Source organism: Lonchura striata, chromosome 4 (assembly GCF_050655825.1).
Source record: "Lonchura striata isolate lonStrDom1 chromosome 4, ASM5065582v1, whole genome shotgun sequence".
NCBI classification, from domain to species: Eukaryota; Metazoa; Chordata; class Aves; order Passeriformes; family Estrildidae; genus Lonchura; species Lonchura striata.
The window spans coordinates 3,126,089-3,147,595 of NC_140706.1; the positions used below are offsets into that span (position 1 = coordinate 3,126,089).

Genomic DNA, 21,507 nt, shown 5'->3' on the forward strand with positions numbered 1-21,507 from the left:
CAGAGGACAAGTTCAGTTCTCAGCCTTGAAGTTCAAAAGAGGAGTTTGTTCAGTGGCTTTGCTCCAGGGGCCTTGGAGAGGGAATGGAAAGGGTTTTTTTTTTGGAGACCCTAATTACACACAGTGTAATTCCTCAGTGGAAGGCAGGCTCCAAACTCCGCCAGCATCTTGCCTGCAATTCCTCTTGCACTTGGGACTGAACCATTTTCAAAAATGATAAGCAGAAATGGCCTGGGTGATGAGTGAAGGGCTTTGTTCAAGTCTGCAGGGAACAAGAGCCATAAATCTTCTACCAGCTGCTGAGCTTGTGTCCCACAGGAACCAATAAATGTGGATCTGCAAGAGACTGAGCACCCTCAGACACCCTTGATTTGGGCAATAGAGCTGGGGAAGGGTCTGGAGCACCAGGAGAGGCTGAGGGAGCTGGGAAGGGGCTCAGCCTGGAGCAAAGGAGGCTCAGGAGGGACCTTGTGGCTCTGCACAGCTCCTGACAGGAGGGGACAGCCAGGGGGTCGGGCTCTGCTCCAGGGAACAGAACAGGAGGAGAGGGAACAGCCTCAGGCTGGGCCAGGGGAGGTTTGGATTGGATATTGAGAAAATTTCTTCATGGAAAGGGCAGTCAGGCATTGGAAGAGGTTGTCCAGGACAGTCCCATCCCAGGAGGGATTTAAAAGCCATGTGGATGTGGCACTTGAGGACATGGGTCAGTGGTGGCCTTGGCAGTGCTGGGGGAATGGTTGGACTCAGTGATCATAGAGAGCTTTTCCAACCCAAACAATTCCATGATTCTATGACACACATGGGAATGCAAACCAAGCAGCACCTGGCAATATCCAGCCCAGCAAAGTGGTTCAACAAACACTGACATAAAGCTCCACCTGAAACACCCTCTCTGCTGGGCAGAGGGGCACTGCAGGGAACGCAGCAGCTTTGGAAAAAGAAAAGAGCTTGAAAGGGATGCAGCCCCTCCATGGGGAAACCACCACCTGTAGGGAACGCTGGGCTCCACGACGGCTTTGATGAATGGAGATGAGAGATCTCTGAAGGCTGCTCTTAGAATATCAGGTTTATTAGGAATGGTGAAAGGTCTTGCTTGGAGCTGCCAGACGAAGCACGTGGCAAGGCCTGAGGGATGAGGGAGGGGAGAGACAGGGTAGAGAGAGGATGCTCTAGGAGAGGGTGGAAGTTCCAAGAGAGCGGGGATTCCAAGAAAGGGGAGTTCCAAGAGGGGAAGATCCAAGAGAGGGGAAGTTCTAAGAGGCTGTCTGGCCCCTCAGAGACCCCTTATCAGGGGGCTTCAAGGTGGGCTGGAACAAGACTTGGGCCAATGGGGTCACAGACTCCTGATGCTTCAGGGGAGGGTTACAGGTGTGGGATGAACTGTACATTTTGGGGGTTGAGATGGAACAGTCCATTTGACTTTTGGACTTATCTGTAGGTAAAGGTATTGTCCAGCCAGTAGGGGTAGATTGTTTTCATCCTGGCTGTACTATTGTGAATCTTTTGCCAGGCAATTATATTTATCCATCCTTTCCAACAACCACCCTCCCAGCATGTGCCTGCTCTGGGGCCTGCTGCCAGCTCACCACAGCCTCCTCCTGCAGCAGCACCCCAGCGTTGGGAAACGGGGCAGCATCAGGTGCTCCATCCCATGCTGCTCACTCAGCTGTGCCAGAGAGGAAACAGGGACAGAGGGCTCCCAGGTTCCCCTTTTCTGGCTGCAAACAGGCCAAGCTCCAGCTGAGGATGCATCCTTTTAAAGCAGTTCCCTGCATTTCACAATTTATCTTCAAGTTTCTACAAGATGAGGGCAACATATGGGAAGTTACATAAACTCAAACAACCCCCACAGAACATCCTGGGGAAAAAAAAAGGCAAATACCTCTGCACAGACACAGAAATTGCTCTAAAACATTTTAAGGAGAGTGAGAAGTAAATCCTTCATGATGTCATGGATAAAACCTGGACACAAGAAGCAGTATCAGATACTCAGGTGCCTCCACAGCCTCTCCTGGTTGGATCAGAAGATGTGTCACCTTTGTGGAACATGCACCTGCAGCACTGTTTTTGCACATTTATCATGGAAAGTTCCGCTGCAGCCCTGGCTGAGGGACATGAGATCCCACAAGGACCCTCACAACAGCCACCAAGAGGGATGAAGACACTTGGAGACCCTCCAAACCATCCTTAAAACTGATGGATCCAAGGTGGAAAATGCTCAGGCAACCACCAGGTTTGTCATCCTTTGAGGCTGAGGAGGAGATGAGAAAAGAGGATTGTACCTTTTATTCACCTCTCAGGAGAGCAGAGATTCACCTTAGCCCTTCCAAAGCTGCTTTTCTCTCTCAGCTAGCCTTTTTCCTGTTTTATTATCCCTGTTTTTATTCGTTTGGATTTGGATGCTGGGAGGCCAGACCTGCACAGCCAGAGGTGAAGCACAGCCCCAGTTCAAGCCCAAACAGCTGGGCCACAGATTTCACCTCCAGGTACCTGCTGGAGTCAAAAAATAACTCCCACACAACCACTGAAGGCCAAGACAGGTGTAGAAAGATGATAAATGATTTGGCTGAACACAACTCCCTGGCAGAAGGTTGGAGCCAGGTGGGGGTCATGCTCTGCTCCCAGGGAACAAGAGACAGGACAGAAGGAAATGGCCCTAAATTGCACCAGGGGAGGTTTAGATTGGATAGAAGGGAAAAATTCTTCATGGAAAGGGTTGTTAAGCACACTCCTAGATAAGATTAGAAAATAATTGAACCTCTCTAATCCCAGTCTCAGTATCTAAAGACAAGCTGCTGCCACCAAGTCATCCAAAGATGCCACCCAGCATTTCCACCCTGCCACCAGAATGAGGATGCAAATTCTACACAGCAACTGGGATTAAAAACATCTATCTGCCTGTAGCCAAATAGGTTTAAAGTGTCCTCAAGAGAAAATCTCGAGGATTATCCATGCTTTCCAATTTATTATTAATTTCTAGCTCATCTCCATTCATCTCTAATTCATCATTTAGGGCATGGCATTAGTGTCTGCTGTGGAAGGGGTATGAAACTGCAGCATTTGGACTAAAGTTGTACTTCTGAGATTTTAAGAGTGGCCAGTTTGCAAGAGAGTGAAATCCAGAGGCTCTGAGACACACCATGTGTTCAACAACACTGGCAAACACATGTGAATATATTTTATTTTCAGGCTTCTCAAACACATCCACATGAGCTTCGCTTCTGGAACACGAGTGAGATGATTATCTGCTGGTGTGATAAAAACATGATTCAAATTGTAAAGCAGCAGGAAAAGTTTTGCATGCTGGCCTGCCATACACTATCACCAGAAAAATTTATGGTACCTCTCGACCTGCAGGTCGAGAGCCAGGATATTCCTGTGCTGAACATGGTGCCTGGAACGGGAGGCTGTGCTTTCCCAGAGTGCTGCTGGAATCTTTATAAACCACTAAAATGCTTTTTAAAGAAAAAAAACAAAACCCCCACACACAAAAAGCAATTCCTGTTCTTCATATTTCTCCTCTTACTCAGTGAGATTTACTTATTTGAGGGTTTCAGCCTTCTAGAAAGCTCTTACAGCATAAGGATTGGGAGATCTGTCCCTTTTTCCTCCTGGTTGGCTGAGCAGCCACACCTGACTTCCTTCCTGGCTTTTTTTGCCACCTATTTCCCTGCCTTGGTTGGTCATTTCTTCCTTCAGCCCTGTTGCTCCTGTCCCTGGCCCAGGGCTGGTCTGCAGTGGGTATAGCTGAGATTTTTGGGGATGGGGTAAGAGATGCCTGGCTGGAAGCAAGCAGTACCTTGAGCAGGTTGCAATCACACTGGGGCCAGGAACAGATTTCCTGGCTGCAGAACCCTCTCTGACATGGACCATGACAGCATTTACTGACACAAATCAGCCCTGAAGTTGTGACTGAAATGTTTGAAATCCCTGGAGGTTGAATTGCCACACTACCTCTAAAAATCCAGGTGGAAAGCAAGGGATGGAGCTCAGACAATGCCAGGGATTCGAGGAGGATCTGCTGCTTAATTGGCAAGTTCACCACTGCGGCCTGTTGGAATGAGGCCAGAGGAGGCCACCAAGATGATCAGATGGATTGAACAGTTCTGCTGTGGGGAAAGAGAGAGAACTGGGACTGTTCAGCCTGGAGAAGAGAAAGATTTGGGATGACCTAACTGGGGCCCTCCAGTACCTGAAGGGAGCCTATAGGAAAGATGAAGAAAGACTGGAGCAACAGGAGAAGGGGGAATGGCTTCACACTGAAAGAAAATAGGTTTAGATTAGACATTAGGAAGGGATTGTTCCCTGTGAGGGTGGGCAGGCCCTGGCACAGGGTGCCCAGAGAAGCTGTGGCTGCCCCTGGATCCCTGGAAGTGTCCAAGGCCAGGCTGGACAGGGCTTGGAGTCACCTGGGATGGTGGAAGGTGTCCCTGCCCATGGCAGGTGGTGGAATGAGATGATCTTTGAGGACCCTTCCAACCAAACCATCCTGTGATTCTGTGGTTCCGTCATCAGTGAGGATGGTTGGGTGTCAGTTTTGGGAAGAACCTCTGTAAGTTCTCTTTTGGGCAGATGATCTCCAACTCCCTGGGGAAGAGCACATGAGCACAGACACCCTGCCCTCAGCAGTCACACCAGGAATTGCTGCTCTCCTCAGCCCTGGAGCAAGGGCACCATGATGGGGTGGAGCCCAAAGCCAGCTAAGCCCCTGGGGTTTAGATCATCAGAACAATCAGAGGTGATTGTGAAACATCAGGTGTGCTATGGGGAGGACAGTCATCCCAGGGGGGCTGGTTCAATCCCGGAGCAATCCAGTGCTGATTGATTCACTGCTCAAACCTGGATCCAGCTTTCCTGTCACCTATTACTTAATACACAAAACCTACAAGCTCCAACAGGCCTGTTTTTCAGACAGGTATGCTGCTGCAGCATTTCCACAATGAGCCTACAACACACCTTGACTGATGGAGTTTGGAGTGTCAAGAAATGTCTTAAACCCCCAAGTTATGAATCCAGGACTTAAAACTCTCTGTCTAAGCAGCATCCATCAGCCAAGGTGTCTGGTGGTCAGGTATCAAGCCACTGAAAGCCCATTTTCTGCCAGCTGGGATTTCCAGGCTGGACATCTCCCATTTGCACTGCCTCCAGGACTCATCCTGAAGAGATGTTCACGGCCTCAGTGCTCACAACCCCATCAGCAAACACTGAACCTGCCAGAACCAAGACAGGCAGCTGGGAGACAGGCAGGGGAGAGGCAGCTTCCCACTGGAATTCATCTCATGCTTCCTGGGTAAAACCAAGAAGGATGCCCTGCACCTCCCCTTCTTCAGACATGCAGGGATTTGGGGCAGGGAAGGGATTTGGCTGGTTTCCCTTCCCTCCACAAAGAAGGCAGAGCAGGGATATCTTCCTGGAAGGACCAGAAAATAGCTGTGGATCGAGTCAGACTGCGGGGCAGGATGAGGAAGTCCTCGTTATGGCAATAAAAGGTCTCAAGTACTTGGCTGGGGCGCCAGGAATCCACCAGCAGGCCAGGCTGGCTCAGGAGCAGCTTTTCACATCAGTGCGGTGAGAACATTTCTGTTTATTTGTTCCTCAGCGTCAGCCAAGAAGGAAGGAGGTGCTGCTCCGTTCCCCCCCTCACCACACTTGTCCTCAGCTCCCTGCAGCAGCAGAAAGCTTAAAATTGGTGAAACCTGCACCTCCTGCTCCCTCCTACCACCCTGGAATGTTTGGTCTCATGGACAGGTTTTAATTTTGCTTCAGAGGAGGGATGGCATGGCACGACCTGACTCAGGCGGGGAAAGGCAGAGGTTATGCTCTTGTCTGCTCCTCTGAAGTCAGAGAACTCTTGTTTTCCATCCCAGGCCCAAATTAGTGCTAATTATCCCATGCAAAATGAAGTTGCTTCAACAGGAAGGAATTAGGACAACAAATTAATCTGGAATAAAGAGTCGCTGCTGCCTAAGCAAGTGATCTGTTTGTTTGCACAGAGAATAAAAGGAGCCTTCTCAAGGCCAGGTTGGACAGGGCTTGGAGCAACCTGGGCTAGTGAGAGGTGTCCTTGCCCATGGCAGGGGGCTGGAAGGAGATGAGCTTTAAAGTCCCTTCCAGCCCAAACCATCCCCTGATTCTCTAATTCTTCCACAGGTCTCTTGGAGGAAAAAAAGTAGTCCTAATTTTAAAAATATTTCCAACCTCCATGCCTGTTACAGTAGACACCAGGATTTTCTGCATGACCAATATGCCAAAACCCAAGCCATACTCAGGTGTTTTGACTGCCACCATCAAAAGTGCAGTTGCCACAAAAACACAGAGGTACCACATAAGCAACCACAGCACAGTGGGTTTGAAAGCTGTGGCTGATGCTTTCGGCCAGGAGAGCTCAGATTTGGGGCAGGCACACACCCTCCTGCAGCCCAAAGGAGGGTTTCCCTCCATGGAGACACAGCCCTCAAACCTGCAGGACATGGGGCTGTGGAGGTGCACTATTTGAATGCCCTGGCATAGAATCACAGCATGGTTTGGGTTGGAAGGGAGCTTAAAGCTCATCTCATTCCAACCCCTAGCCATGGTAAGGAATACCTTCCACCATCCCAGGCTGCTCCAAGCCCTGTCCAGCCTGGCCTTGAGCATTTCCAGGGATGGAGCAGGCACAGCTGCTCTGGGCAACCTGTGCCAGGGTCTCACCACCCTCATGGGCAAAAATTTCTTTCAAATATGCTGTCTAACCCACCCTCTGCTAGTGGGAAGCCATTCCCCTTGTCCAGTCCCTCCATCCCTTGTCCCAAGTCCTTCTCCAGCTCTCCTGGAGCCCCTCTTCAGACCATGGAAGAGGCTCTGAGCTCTCTCTGGAGCTTTTTCTTCTCCACATGAGCAACCCCAGCTCTCTCAGCCTGGCTCCAGAGCAGAGAGGCTCCAGCCCACAGAGCTTCTTTATTGCTTCTTCTGGAATTACTCCAAGTCCTTGTTGTGCTGAGGACCCCAGCCTTGGACACAGCACACCCAACCATCACCTCCTCCCTGCACAAACCCAGCAATCCCCTTCCCAGAGGGGCAGCCCCCACCCTGCTGTACTACAACACCTCATGCTGCAGAAAAAACCCACGTAAGGCAACGTGGAGCAGCTGTGGAAAGCAGCACCACTCTCATGGGGAGTTCTAGGACCATGGTGGGAGCCTGGAAATGTCATAAAAAACCTCCTAAAGGGGTTAGACAGACAAAAGAATGAATGAGCTGCCTCTGCACTAGTGTGTGGGCAGATGTATGTGACTGTGACAATGTCCATGGATCCCACAACTTGTTTCCCATGAGCTCTGGCCACACACAGAAGTTTCAAGTGCTGACAGGTACCACTGCTGACAGTCCAGCCACGTGAGCTGCATCAGAGAAAAAGGGTTTCCAGAGCATTTGGGAGTTTAATGAGAAACGAGCACTCGTGATGCAAGCCACTCTACCCACTTACAGAAACTGGAGACATCAGGAAGAACAGGATTGCACCAGCCTCTAGCGATATCCAGGACCAGCTGCTCCAGAGGAAGATGCGAGAAATCATCCTGGACAGCTCAGGAATCACTTGCTTATCACTAAATCTCTTCCTAAGCCCTTCAGATAGTGATTAAGCACAATGGTGCATACCCTATATATTAAATATTAATCCTCCCTAATGTGGCTGCTGATGTTCTGGTTATCCGATTCGGATAACCACACACCCCATTCCTTTTCCACCCCAAACCACGTAAACATGACAGTACAAAACCCAGCAGTATTCTGTGATCCAGCTAGAGCCTCCTTGGGCTCTGAGCCTTGAAGGAAACCAGCTGGATCCCACTGAAACCAGGGAGGAAAGAGTTAAGAGCAGGAGATGAATCAGCCCCTGCTCTAAATGCGGACATTTCACATTTCCTACCTCTCTGCTCAAGTGTCTCTTCCTGTCCACAGGCTTTGGGGATGCTTACAGACCTGGTCGCCTTCAAATGACTTCCACCACAAGGGGAAAGCCCGGGGATTTGTTTTATTTCCATAGGAAAATGAGATTTGTGAATGAACTCAGAGAGCAGCCGGGCCAGGGATGACCGACCTCCTGCCCGTGTCACACCAGGAGGGGAGGACCAGGCAGCAGCTGGTGCCACTCCTGACCCCATGGCAGCACTACAGGTGCTCTGCTCCACAGAAAATATCCCCCACACCATGCTCCCCAGTGCTTTGAGGCATCACACAGACCACAACAGTGACATTGGCTCAGCCAAGCACAGCAGAGGTCGCACAGCCTCTGGATTGGGATCCACCACCCTGCTGGAAACACAGAGGCTTGGAGCAGAACAGATGTAGGCTGGCAGCAGGAGGAGACAGGGAGAGGGAGAATTCAAGCTGCTCCTCCATGGGGATATTGATGTTGGACATGGAGCAGTGTCACGGAGCAGCACAGAGATGCAGTTATTAGTGAGGGATGTTTCAGGAAGGCAGGGCTGTGTCTCCTTAGTCTGGGAACAACACAGCAGCACCAGCAGCCTGGAAATGGGAAATATCTATTCCAGCACCCCCCAGGATCCTCCACTGCTTTCACAGAATCCCAGAGTCATTTAGGTTGGAAAAGACTTCCAAGATCATCACCTCACAAGTCCAAGCTGTGATGAATCCCCACCTTGCCACCAGAGCAGAGCACTGAGTGCCACATTCCTTCAACACCTCCAGGGACGATGACTCCACCACCTTCAGCCAGCTGTAACCAACCAGTTGCTTTAACCAACTGCTTTAATAAAGATCAGGCAAAAACCCTGGAGCTTCCCACAGGCACTCCCCCAAGAAACTCTCCAACAGGGATGAAAAGAAACACATGGAATGGGAAGGTGGCAGTGCCCACTTTCTGCCCAGCACAAAAACTGAGTCTCTGTCTCCCCAGCACCCCCAGGGCCTAGGGGAGCTGTGGTCCCTGTTCCCCAAAAAGCATCCTGGCTCTTCACCCAGCCACAGCAGAAGCCATCAGAGAGCTGGCAGTGCCATGATCATCCCTGTGATCCCATTTCTCCCCCCAGAGCTCCACACCAAGCCTGTTTCCCAATTTCTCTGGCAATAACAGCGTGAGTTTGCATCTGATGCTTGACAGACACAGACAAATCCTCTCTGCAAACCTGGCTGCAGCCCCCACCCCTGAGCACATCCTTCCCCTCCCTGCCACTGGCTGCTGCAGCAACAGGAATTAAAATAAAGATGAAAAACTCCTGTTGGGGCCGCAGTTTTATTTCCTGTCGTTTCTAGAACTCCTTGTACAGGAGGAAGAAATCCTTAAATATTTCCAAGCATCCTGCATGCTCACAGCAAGCTCCCCCCAGCCACGAGCAGGCAGAGAAGGGATGACTAATTTTTTTTTAGCATAAGACGCTGGGAGAGCGTCCTGTGAACAAGCTCAGTAAATTCCTGAGGCTCCCGGCAAGGACTCCACCACTCCTTGCGAAACTTCCCAGCTGGAACCAAAAAGGCAGAAACCATCGTTTTCTCTCCCTCGACAAACAGAGTTTGGGATTCCTTTCGCGACAGTATTTGGATTTTTAATGTCAGTCCATATTTAGCAGGAGAGGAAAAAAAGCCTCCCTTCCTTCCTGTCACATTTTCCACCCTCGATGACATCCAAGATCAGAAACAAGCAAGTGCTGGCCGAGGAGGGAGGATGCAGCTAGCCGAGCGTGGGAGAGCTTGGAGAGGGGCAGCACTGACATTCCCGTTTGGGATTCCCGTTTGGGATGCGAGGAGGGGACACACCCTTTGAGGAGCAGAAAGAGCCAGGGAGAAGGGGACAGAGCTCTGAAGGAAGGACAGAACCCTCAGACCCCACAGCAAGGATGGTGTCCCTTCCAGTGCTACAGCCTGGAGCATCTCTGAGAGGGATGGCCCAGGGGGCAGCCAGGACACAAGCCCCCAAGCTGGAATATCGGTCCCAAAAGAAGCTTTTGGCCACTGGCATGGCCTGGATTTGCCAAGGGGGACATGGTCTGACCGTGGGTCAGGAGTAGAAGCCCCAGAGTCCTGAGTGGAGGTGTCCAGGGAGCCTGGCCATCCTGCAGCAGGGTGGTGGTGGGTGGTGGCAGGAGATGGTGGCCATGGTGGCCCTGCCCTGCAGATGTTTTTTGGGTCTTGGATGGGTGTCCTCAGCTTGGACTTCCGTACCCAACCCCGTGGGTCACTGCAGACCCACAGGTGCAAGTTCATAGAATCATGGAATGGTTTGGGTGGGAAGGGACCTTAAAGCTCATCTTGTTCCATCCCCTGCCACGGGCAGGGACACCTTCCACTAGCTCAGGTTGCTCAGAGCCCCATCCAACCTGGCATTAAACACTTCCAGGGATCCAGTGGCAGCCACAGCTTCTCTGAGCAACCTGTGCCAGGGCCTCACCACTTGCTTAGGGAAGAATTTCTTCCTAATATCTAATCTAACCATACTCTCTTTCAGTGTGCAGCTATTCCCTCTTATCCTGTCACCCCAGACTCTTGTAAAAAGTCTCTCTCCATTTTTCTTGCGGGCTCCCTTCGACTACTGAGAGGCCCCTATTAGGTGTCCCCGGACCCCTCTCTCCTCCAGGCTGGACAATCCCAATTCTCCCAGCCTTTCCTCGCCGGAGAGGTGCTGCATCCCTCCCATCAACTTGGTGGCCTCGTCTGGACTCGCTCCAAGGCAGCAAACCCAAGAGCCCCAGCCCGCGATCACTCGTAGAAATCACCATTCTCCCTGCCAGATACACCCCCAAAAATACAGACGCTAACCCCCCACTTCAGCGTGGGCAGGGTGGGGGCGACCCACCTCCACGGACGCGCGTGGGTCGCGCCCCCCGCCCCTTCCGCCACCCCCGGGCCCCCACAACAACCCGGTGCGCACCCCCGGCGCTCCCCGCGACCCCGTCCCCGCTCACCTGCGCCCGCCGCTCCCTCGCCGCCTCCCGCCCGAACGGCTCCGCTGCGAGGCCGCCTCGGCCGCCCGTCACCATGGACGGCGCCGCGCGGGGAGGGCGCGGGGTGGGGGGGGTCGGGGGAGAAGGGGAGGGGGATATGAGGGAAGGGGAAGGGGTGCGGGAAGCCCCCGCCGCCCCTCGGGGCTCTCCCGGCGCTCAGCGGCGCCGCCGCCGCCGCCCGCCCGCTGCCGCCGCCATCGCGCGGCTCCGGGCCGGGGGCGTGGCCGGGGCGTGGCCATGGGCGTGGCCAGGCGGGCCCCGGGCGCGGGGTGGTGCCGCCCCCTGGTGGCGCGGAGGCGGCGCTGCGCCTTCGCCCCCGCTCCTCCGCCCTTCAGCTCCCGATTCCGCTTCCCAAAATTCCGGAGTGGGAAATTAATTAACTATTGACTGTTCATTAGGGAATTAATGACAAAGGAAAAGCTTTGGTGGGATACTACGGGAATGCCGGAGAGAGACTCTTAGGAAGGAGGTGCGGAGACAGAACAAGGAGTAACGTGTACGAGTTGAAACAGGAGGAATTTATATTATTTATATTGGATATTATTATATTCAATAATATTGCTGTGACCGCGGCGAGAACAGGAACAGGTTGGCCAGAGAAGTTGTGGATGCCCCAAGGCTGCAAATTTTTAAACCCAGGTGGGATAAGGCCTTGAGCAACCTGGTCTAATGGGGGTTGTCTGTACCCATGGCACTCAGCTTAGGATGATTAAAGTCACTTCCAAACCTTTAACATTCTGCGATTCTATGATTATGATTGTACCATTCTGCGATTCTATGATTATGATTGTACAATTCTGCAACTCTGTGAACACGAATTACTGAGTGGCTTTTTATTCATGTGGTAAATTTTATCATTATACTGATCTCTTCTTAATTAGAAACAACCCAGAAATATGATCCATTTTTTATGATTTAGAATGAGAAAAGCTGTATTCAATTAATTATAATCACAGAATGGTTTGGGTGGGAAGGGACCTTAAAGACCATCTCGTTCCACACCCTACCATGGGCAGGGACAACTTTCTGCTATCCCAGGTTGCTCCAAGCCCCATCACCTGTGGCCTTGGACACTTCCAGGGATGAGGATTTTCTGGATAAACTGTGCCACTGCTCACATGAAGGACCATATTCCAGCTCCCAGAATCACAGAAAACTGAGGTTCAAAGGGACGTCTGGAGATCATCCAGTCCAACCCCCTGTCAAGGCAGTGTCACCTGGAGCAGGTGACACAGGAATGTGTCCAGGTGGGTTTGGAAGGTCTCCAGAGAGGGAGACTCCATGGCCTGCCCCGGGCAGTTATTCCAGTGCTCTGCTACCCAAAACATAAAGAAGTTCTTTGTCACATTGAGGTGAAGCTACCTGGGGCTCTGCCCCCAGGTAACAAACAACAGGATGAAGGGAAAATTGTTTCATGGAAGGTTTGGATTGGATTGTAGGGAAAATTTCTTTTTGGAAGGGGTTTTCAAGCACTGGAAAAAGCTGTCCAGGCCAGTGATGGTCAGCATCCCTGGAAAGATTTAGAAGCCATTTGGATGTGGCATTTTGGGGATATGTGTTAATAATGGCCTTGGCAGTGCTGGGGGAATGGTTGGAATGGAATGGAATGGAATGGAATGGAATAGAATAGAATAGAATAGAATAGAATAGAATAGAAGTGGAATGGAATGGAATGGAATGGAATGGAATGGAATGGAATAGAATAGAATAGAATAGAATAGAATAGAATAGAATAGAATATTTTTTTCTGGAAGGAACTCACAACAATCATTTCATCCATCTTCATTTTAATTTTGTTTTGTCAGTGGAGCAGCTTTGGGGTGTGAAGCTTCTCCCGTTCCCCTAGTTTTCAGACATCTTTGTATTATTCCTTGTCCAGTCGCTGGGCATCACGGGAAAGAGTCTGGCACCATCCTGTGACCTTTGCTTGGAGATGTTTTTATGGATTGGTGAGGTGGCTTCGGAGTCTCCTCTTCTCCGGACTCAGCAGGCCCTGCTGCCACAGTGTCCCCTGGCAGAGGGGGACAGTGTCCCCAGGATGGCCACGCTCCGGGATCTCCGCTCCCGCTGTCCCGAGGGACTGGGAACCTGTCCATGCTCCTGTTGTGGGTTTGGGGTCCCAAATTGGGCAACTCCCTGGAGCAGTTCTGTGTCAGCAAAAGCAGACACACAGGACTTTTTCCGTCTTCATCTTCTGTTTATTGTTACCTGATCAAAACTTCAGCACGCTGTCTGCACCAGACCTTGCATGCTGGAAAACAGCACAAAAATGGCCAACAACCTCGTCTAATCAAAAGCTGCCCAATTAAGAAGTGACACCTAAATTATTTTCCTTTCTAACCCAATAACTGACCCCTAAAGACCCGCAATGTGGATTTTTCTACCCCATTACAAGATACCACCCAAACCCAAGAAGGAAGAGGAAGAAGAGAGGAGAGGAATTCGAGACAACACCCTATATCCTCCATCTTGAACCCATCTATAACACACTAAAAATCCTAACACCTAAATTCCTCACCCATGTGACATACTAAATTACCCTCTACAATCTACTTCACACTTTGGTGGTTTCTAGTTTACCTTGAGGCTTTGGAAGTTTTCTCCGCGAATGAGGGTCACAGTCAGAGCTCCCCTGGGGGTCAGAACCCCTCAGGGCAGACAAGGGCAGTCCCCTGACGTGTCCCCACGCCCTGTCAATCACGGTGACGGGCGTGCGCCGCAGCCAATCAGCGGCGGCCGCGACGCGAGGGGGCGGGGCCGTAGCGGCGGCGGGCGCGCGGCGGCGGCGGGCGCAGGTGAGGGGCCCTGAGGGGCCGTGAGGGCGGCGGGGGGGGATGGCGGGACCGCACCGGCCCCCACGGCCGCCACAGCCCCGGCAGCCACCCCCGGCCGCCCTGACAGGGGGATCTGCGAGCGGAGAACCTCCCGGAGATCCCCTGGGGGTTGAAGGTCGCGCTGAGGGCGGCGGGGCCCTCCTGGTGTGGGCGCGCCTGCGGGCCGCTGTTCCCTGTGGAAGGAGCTCTGTGCCTTCCCCTTTGGTTTTTACATTGCTTATGCGGGATTCCAGCCGTGGCCCCTGGCGCTTGTCTTGGCCGTGTCGCCTGTTTTTCCTTTGTCGTGACGCCCAGCCCGCCGGGTGAATCCAAACAAGCAGAGTGGGAATAAACACGGCGTTTATGGTGGGAAGGAGCGAGGTGTGTGTGGAAGTGAAGCTGAGCGTTGAACTTAAAGCCGAGCGAACTTTGTGCGCGTGGTTTCCGACAGGATTTCCCGTCTCATCATGGCAGTGTTTGTGCCAGGGCACTGAGGCTCGCCAGCAGCCTCTGCTCACCCGAGGTCTCTGTCCCCCTGCAGGTGCTGAGCCACGATGGGTTTGGCTGAGGACAAAGTGTACACCCACATTACGAGAAACCTCAAGAAATTCAGCACTATCCGAGTGGCGTCGCTGGCTGATTCCCTGACCTGCCTGGTCGATTCTGACAGAGTAATTTCCTATTTTCCTGAGCTCTGCCAGGCTCCTTCCCCCATGGCAGCATAGAGTTATCTTACCTCTAAGCCAGACCCTCTCTTAGATACCCTGTGTGTTTTTCCTAGGATGAACTCCTCGCCCGGGAGGAGATGCGGGGCAACCAGGCAGCTGTCTTTAGATTCTATCAGCACTTGAGGTGCCGGAAGGGCTGGGTGCAGGATCTCATCCAGGCACTTCACCAGAATAACGCAGGGCACTTGGCTGATGAGCTGCAGGAAGTCTATGATACCTGGCAACCTCGACCTCGTATGTAGCCTCATCCTTCCTGGGTGTGCCCCGTGGGTTGCTGGAGGTGGGGACATGATCTCTGTCCCTGCTTCAGCTTCCCAGGGTGCTGGAGGTGTGTGTGACTGTCCCAGGGATGTCCTTCACTGTGTGACATGTCTGAGGATGATTTGAAGGTGCTTGGGTTGGTGGTGGGCTGGGGTTCTCACCTGAGGGAGATGGAAAGATAACAAAGGGGTGCTGTGGGCTTGGCTGATGTGGGGACAGAGCATGGACACACACACAGGGCTGCCTCAGCCCCGCACTTATCCTCTGCTTCCTCAGTTTTTTCCACAATGATCTGCCTGTCTCTTCCAGGTTCCTCAGCTCCTGCTGCTGCCTCCTCCCTTCCCAGTGATGCCCGTCCCACTGCCTCCTCCATCAGTGCCCAAACACCATCCCAGGGGCCAAATCCTGCCCCTTCGGCTGGGCAGCCACGCCCAGACCTGACCACTGGTGACCATCCACCTGTCCTTCCCAGTGCTGGCACCACCACAAGTACGGAGCTGGAGGCCAGAATGCCGGTGCAGGAATCGGTGAGCAGGGCACATGTTGGATGGGGACACCAAGATCCCTTTGAGACCTTTTCATTGGGTTTTGGGAACCTGTGGTAGGGCCAGGCTCCTTTAGGGCCACCCCGAGCAGCTGCTTGCTGCTGATCTCTGCTGCATCTGGTAATTTACTGCTGATATATGGCCCAGTAACTGCTCCCTCTCATGTCTCCCTCCATGGGAGCAGTGCAGGTTCTGCTTTGCCACCAATCCAGGCTTCTCTCCACAACCCCAGACCCTTGGGTGGGTCCCAAAGAGAGACCCCAGACCCCATTCATAACCAGCCTTGCAGGGGTCACTGCTCAGGCTTTAGAACACCGCTGTGAACCCCCTCAATCCCAGTGATTTAACACAACCCATTTCCTTCCAGCTCCCCAAAAAACTCCCGGAGCAAGAGAATCCCCGGCCGGTTCCACCTGAGAGCAAAGTCCACAGCGGAGTGAGCGGCGGGCACAGTGGAGAGGGGAATCTCTCGCACCCCTCCGGGACCGTGCCGGTGTCAGAGGGGACATCAGGGGTGGCCGTGCCACCGGCCGTGTCCCCAGAGCAGGGCCGGGACTGGCTGAGCCGCCGGCCGGTGTGTGTGGACAACGGATTTTTTGGGAATGCAAACCACCTGCACCGCGGCACGCCGGGCCTGGCCCTGGGCAGGTCTGTTCCATCGAGGGATGCAGGTGCCACTCAGAGCCCTGGGCAGGCCAGGAATGAGCCCGAAGAGAGCTCGGATATCTTCACAGAGTCACCACCAAGGCTGGAGGGAGCCACTCGTGGTGTGGGGCAGCAGCCCCCAAACTCGGTGCCAAAAAAGCAGCCTGTGCCAAGCTCTGGGCATGGTGAGCCCACGGGCAGCTTCGTGGATGTGCGCAGCCCCCTCCTCATACAGGAGCAGTTTGATGTGGAGAAGAAGCGGGTTGGGATGCTGCAAGAACACCCAGGGAGTGGAGGTGGGTTTCCCTCCTGGCAGAACCTGGCAGCCACTAGGGAGCAGGAGGTGCTGCTGAGAGCCCCTCACTGCAAGAAACTGGGATGCTGGAGCACATCCAGAGATGGGAATGGGACTGGGAGGGCTCTAGAGCATAAGTCTGATGAGGAGCAGCTCTGAGAGCTCATTCTGGAGAAAAGGAGGTTCGGGGGAGACCTTCTCACTCTCTACAACTCCCTGAAAGGAGGGTGGAGCAGGGTGGGGATTGGGCTCTGCTCCCAGCTAACAATCAACAGGATGAAAGGAAAATTGTTTTGCGGGAGGTTTAGATTGGATAGTAGGGAAAATTTCTTTTTGAAGAGGTTGTCAAGCACTGGAAAAAACTGTCCAGGCCAGTGATGGTCAGCATCCCTGGAGAGATTCAGAAGACATTTGGATGTGGCATTTGGGGATATGGGTTAATGATGGCTTTGGCAGTGCTGGGGAAATGGTTAGAATAGAAATTGAATAGAATATTTAATTTGGAAGGAACCCAGAACAATAATTTCATCCATCTGCATTTTAATTTTGTTTTGTCAGTAGAGCAGCTTTAGGGTGTTAAACTTCTCCCCTTCCCCTAGTTTTCAGAGCTCTTTGTATCCTGAATGTGGGGGAATTTTAGCATCTCCTACCTGTGGGCATCATAGAATCAGGATAAAGCCCTGACCTCCACTCCAGGGTCTTGGAGTGGGGAAAAAAGACATCCAGCCCTCCCAGCCCTTTCCCCTCTGCCATGTGGGGTCAGCACCTCCTGGCTGGGTGGCCATGGAGTTTCAGGAGCCTTAAAAGCCTCTGATTGCCTTGGTGCTCTCCAGCCCTGCAGCCCACCCTGCATGAGTTACCTGCAGCTGCAGGGAAAGCTCAGGTGCCGCAGCAGAGCCAGAGTCAGGGCACTGGGTCCTGCTCCCTGTGCCACCCCCTCAGCTTGGGGACTGTCCTGTCACAGTTTGCCCGAGGAAGAGCAAATCTCACCTTTTAGGCCCCCTGGTTAACACAAAATGCTTTATTTTCTCCCTGACAGGTGCTTCAATGGAAAGAACTACCCTGGGTGCTACCCCTGTGCCCAGAGACACTTTCCCATCCCGTGACACCTCGGTGAAGTCTCTTACGCAAGAGAAGAAGCTGCCCATTGGGAATGCAGCCAGCAGCACCCCCTCAGTGCCAACGAAGGAGAAAGTAAGTGACCTTTTCTCTTGCCACTTGGATTTTGTTCATGTCCTTGTGCACTCCCTGTGGTTAGGAGACTTTCTGTTGCAGTGTCACACTGTGAGCTGGTGATGAGTTTATTCCAGGATTTTTTTTCCCCTCTGCTGTGTTCACATTACCATCCACACGCTGTATGGTGGAGCATGGGAGAAGAGAGCTAAACTCTGTTGGGCTTTGACTCCTTATTTCCCCACCTTACCTTGCCAGTCAGTTTTCTTGCTTCCAGGTGCTGTTTTCCACTGCTCTCCTCATTGCTTGACTCCCCTTCCTTCCTGCATGCCTCTCTCCTTCACCTCCCTGTTACCTGTGACCCAACGTTAGTGCAGATGTGGGACTGTGTTGAAGTGGGTTTGTGTGGGACTTGTGTGCCCAAAACCAGGCCATTGGATGCTTCCTTTGACACCCAGCCCCTCTCCTTGTTTCCTAAAGGTGCTCCCGGCCTCAGCAAACCCTGTCCTGGGCACAGCTGTGGTAGGCAGCTCCGAAGGCATGGCTGGGAGATCAGCTTCCCGGGGGAGCTCTGCCACGAGCATCTGGGCACCTCACAGTGATGAGGAGAGGGAAGAGGAGCTCAACAAGCCAGGCATCCTCATGTCCATGCCTCGGGGCAGCCCAGAGGTGGCTGGCAAATGCCCGAGTTCTCAGGAGCCCGGCAACCCCTGTTCCACCCTCTCCGGTAGCCTTGGCTTCAGCAGTGACCCAATCCTGGTGAGCAGGGATAGCCTGAGCTCAGGAGCAGCGTTCCACAGAGCCTCCTCAGTTCCTGCAGGCCCCAGAGAAAAGGAGGCATCTGGGGCAAGCAGAGACTCCTGTCCTGCTCCAAGCTGGGGCAGCACCTCCCTGGGCACCCACGAGGTCTGTGTGGATCATCACCCCAGCGTCCAGCTTGGAGCCGGCAACAATGGAGTCAGTCCCCTCGGAAGCTCCGTGAATTCCAGATCTGGCAGTGGCCGTGACGCTGCCACCAGCTCACCTCAGGCCAGAGTCCCAAAGGGGGACAGCAGTGGCCTGTCCCTGCTCTACATCCTTCCAGCCGTCGGCATCATTTCTGCCGTGGCATTCGCGGTGTACGTCCGGCTGCGGAAATAGTGCGTGGGATGCCACGACGGTGATGCAGCCTGGGGGATTTCTCTGGCAACAGGATTTTGTCCAACACATTTGAAGCCTGAAGAGTAGCAAGGGGCAGTAGGGGCATTGTTATATCTTTTTCTGGGAGGTTCTGCTGGAAGAGGCCTTGGTACATGATGCTGTTGGGTTGGGTCCATTCCCTCCAATTTCCCAACCATCTTCTTTGCTGTAGCCTTCTGTTTTCCTCCACCTCTGGAGGAGAAGATTCTGCTCCAAAATGATTCATTGAGTCAAAAAGGAAAGCACTCATGCTGATTCTTCATGTCTTGTTTGATCCCAGGAGCCCTCAGGGAAACATGTACTGGTGATCCAAAGGGTGACCTCCAGGTCTCTTTGTGCAGTGCAGCCAGGAGAGGTTGTGCAGGTATCTGATAACAGCAGAGCTGATTTTCTTGGCTCTGCTCATCTTGGCTTGAAAATGTGTCCAAGGGTGGGTGCAGCAGCCTCCACTGGACGTCTCATGTTCAGTTTGCCTTACTTGGTGTCTCTGGCTCTGCTGCCCCTTCTGGGATTCCTTCCTGTAGTACTGACCCTGGGGATAAACATGAGGGTCAGGAAAGATCTGTGTTGAACCAGCATTATCAAGGATCAGCGTCACTTCACCCCCTCCAGGCAGGGAAGGGGGTTTCTGATTTAAGAGGAATGTTTCAGGTAATGCCAACTTCAAGCAGATTTGGTCCCACAAAAGGTTGTTGGGTGTCTTTGTTTTTTAGGCTGGATTTTTGGAGCTTGCTTGGAAGGGTGGATGGAGTTCTTGCCCCTCCTGATACCTGTTGCTATAGGGTAGGAGTATAGGAGTCTTCTGCCCAGGCTGGGACACAAACAGGATCAACTGTGCACTGCAGGGAGGCCATACCAGAGTCTGAGATGCTCTGAGCTGTGGGGGAGATCTTCTAGCACCTTCCAGTATCTAAAGGGCTTGGAGCAAATTGCTCTTGGGGAAGGTGTCCATGCCCATGGCAGAGGGCTGGGATGACATGCTCATTAATGGCCCTTCCAACCCCAGCCATTCTGTGATACTTAAATACAGTGAAGCAGTGAAGAAGCAACAGCCTGGAGTAGTTACATTGCTCCAAGCCCCTTTCAGCTTGGTCTTGGACTCTTCCAGGGATGGGGCAGCCACAGCTGCTCTGGACAACCTGTGTCAGTGTTTCACCACCCTCACAGGGAAGAATTTCTTCCTTGTATCCCATCTATCCCTGCCCTCTGACCCTGGGAAGCCATTTCCTTTTGTGCTGTCACTCCAGGTCCTTGTCCAAAGTCCCTCTCCAGCTCTCTTGTAGCCTGTTTAGATACTGGAAGCTGCTGGAAGGTCTTGCCCGAGTGTTCTCCAGTGGAACGCTCCCAACTCTCCCAGCCTGGCTCCAGGGCAGAGGGGCTCAGTTCTGTGGCCTCCTCTGGACTCACTCCAGAGGCTCCACATCCTTAGGCTGGACACAGCACTGCAGGGGGAGTTTCACCCAAGCACAGCAGAGGAGCAGAATAATTTCCCTCATCCCCCTGTGTCCAGTAACTTATTCATCCTAAATTCCTGCCATCAGCACAACTTCCCAAAATCCACTCTTCCTGCTGGCAGGGAACTCAGCCCTCTGGGGCCTGGCTGCAGAGTGCAGCCATCTCACCTGGAGCTTGGCCTGTGGTGGGAAAGGTCTCTCAGCCCTTGATGGCTGCTCCACCCTCCCAATGGTTTCTTTCTGCCCAAAAATCCAAGAAGTGCCTCCATAAAACTAAGGACAGCCAATAGATGCAAGAGGGAGGTGTTGACTGTGGTCTGTCAGGGCTTCTTTCCAGAAGAGCTTGAGGTGTTCATTCCATGCTCAGTGCCTGCTGCTGAAGGAGAAAGGGACAGTCCTTTAAACACAATCAGCCCCCTCTGTCAGGAGAGGGAATGTGGGGGCTGTTCTTCCCATTAAAAACAAAACAGTTGCCACTCCCTAATGGGAGAGACAGGAAGGGACTTGTCTTCTCCACACTTTCTGTAATTCAGGGCAGATCCACGAGATCCCAAACCAGCTGCATCCATACCAAGGCCATCTTCTCTGATGCTTTACTTGCCTGTGAAATTCTTCCCATGTTTTTCCATATATTTAAGCAACAGCTTGTATGCTTTGCTTTTTCATGTCAGATTGCTCGTGTGAAACAGCTGGTTTGTCACCACCTTGGAGTGGGGAAAGCACACGTTCAAGATTGCTGCTGTGAAGTGCCAGGATTTTCACAGTTGTTATGTAGCACTTTAAAGCCTCATTGGCAGGAGATGGTACAGGAGGGAGCTGTGTCCCAGCACATTTTTTACTAACAGGCTAAAAAGCCTTTTACTAACTATAATAAATTGGTTTGATGCTTCACTCTTGACTTGTTGTGATTTGTGGGACAAAGAGTGTGGGGTTGATGATGCTGTGGTGGAGGCAGTGCTCTGAAGGGCTCTGTTGGAAGTGACACTGACAAGCCATCAGTGCCAGGAAGAGGTGATGAAGGGACACCTTCCAGATCTCATTTTGGAGCAATCACGGTCTAGAGGATGCCCACCATGGCAGGTCTTCCTGTTGCTGGTAGGATACCCAGGATGAAAATAGGGAAGGTGGTTCCTGAAGCAGCAGACAGCTGAGCTGCACAAGTCAGGATGTTGTCACCAAAGAGGAACTGGACTGTTGCAGTATATGTCACAGTTGAGATGGCATGACACAGCTTGTCACCATACAATTTCAGAAGGCTTTAAGCATTTAGCCATACAGAATGGCACACATCATGGCACTTCAGAAGGCTGCAAGCATCTGCCCTTCTTGTTCTTTAGCCCAACCTTTTATACCCCTCATGTTCCTGCGTTGCACCTGTGTGCCCTCTGTTCCCTTTGGTGGTTGGTCAGTACAGCTCAGCACTCCGTGGCTCATTGTCTTCAATGTTCACCTCCTTCTCACAGCTGTACCC

At 52.5% G+C, this 21,507-nt stretch overlaps 2 protein-coding genes across 7 annotated transcripts in view; one reads left to right on the forward strand and one right to left on the reverse strand.

Annotated features, from left to right (window-relative positions):
- Positions 1-11,139, reverse strand: part of PTPRA (protein tyrosine phosphatase receptor type A) — a 119,739-nt gene extending 108,600 nt beyond the window's left edge. For 4 of the 5 annotated variants that reach the window (XM_077782690.2, XM_077782689.2, XM_077782693.2 and 1 more), the window contains exon 1: positions 10,905-11,127. The gene's annotated coding sequence lies outside the window, so the exon portion shown is untranslated. Of the gene's footprint in view, positions 1-10,904 lie in introns of all 5 variants that reach the window. The other variant, XM_085577464.1, reaches the window with a different exon arrangement.
- A 2,506-nt stretch (positions 11,140-13,645) lies between these two features.
- Positions 13,646-20,927, forward strand: MAVS (mitochondrial antiviral signaling protein). 2 transcript variants are annotated; one of them, XM_021535766.3, is made up of 7 exons: positions 13,646-13,738; positions 14,298-14,427; positions 14,538-14,718; positions 15,055-15,272; positions 15,658-16,231; positions 17,270-17,424; positions 17,884-20,927. In XM_021535766.3, exons 2-7 carry the CDS (start codon positions 14,311-14,313, stop codon positions 18,541-18,543), a joined length of 1,905 nt encoding a protein of 634 aa, XP_021391441.3. In that variant the 5' UTR covers positions 13,646-13,738; positions 14,298-14,310; the 3' UTR covers positions 18,544-20,927. The 2 variants fall into 2 exon arrangements, with proteins under 2 accessions (XP_021391441.3, XP_085433595.1); XM_085577469.1 differs by lacking the exon at positions 13,646-13,738 and adding an exon at positions 13,840-14,137.
- Positions 20,928-21,507: the final 580 nt, after the last annotated feature.

Excerpts from the sequence above, each read along its gene's own strand:
- MAVS (XM_021535766.3), top strand. The coding sequence starts at position 14,311 with ATGGGTTTGGCTGAGGACAAAGTGTACACCCACATTACGAGAAACCTC. Across the intron at positions 14,719-15,054 it reads TACCTGGCAACCTCGACCTC|GTTCCTCAGCTCCTGCTGCT; the intron begins GTATGTAGCCTC and ends TGTCTCTTCCAG. Across the intron at positions 15,273-15,657 it reads GAATGCCGGTGCAGGAATCG|CTCCCCAAAAAACTCCCGGA; the intron begins GTGAGCAGGGCA and ends ATTTCCTTCCAG.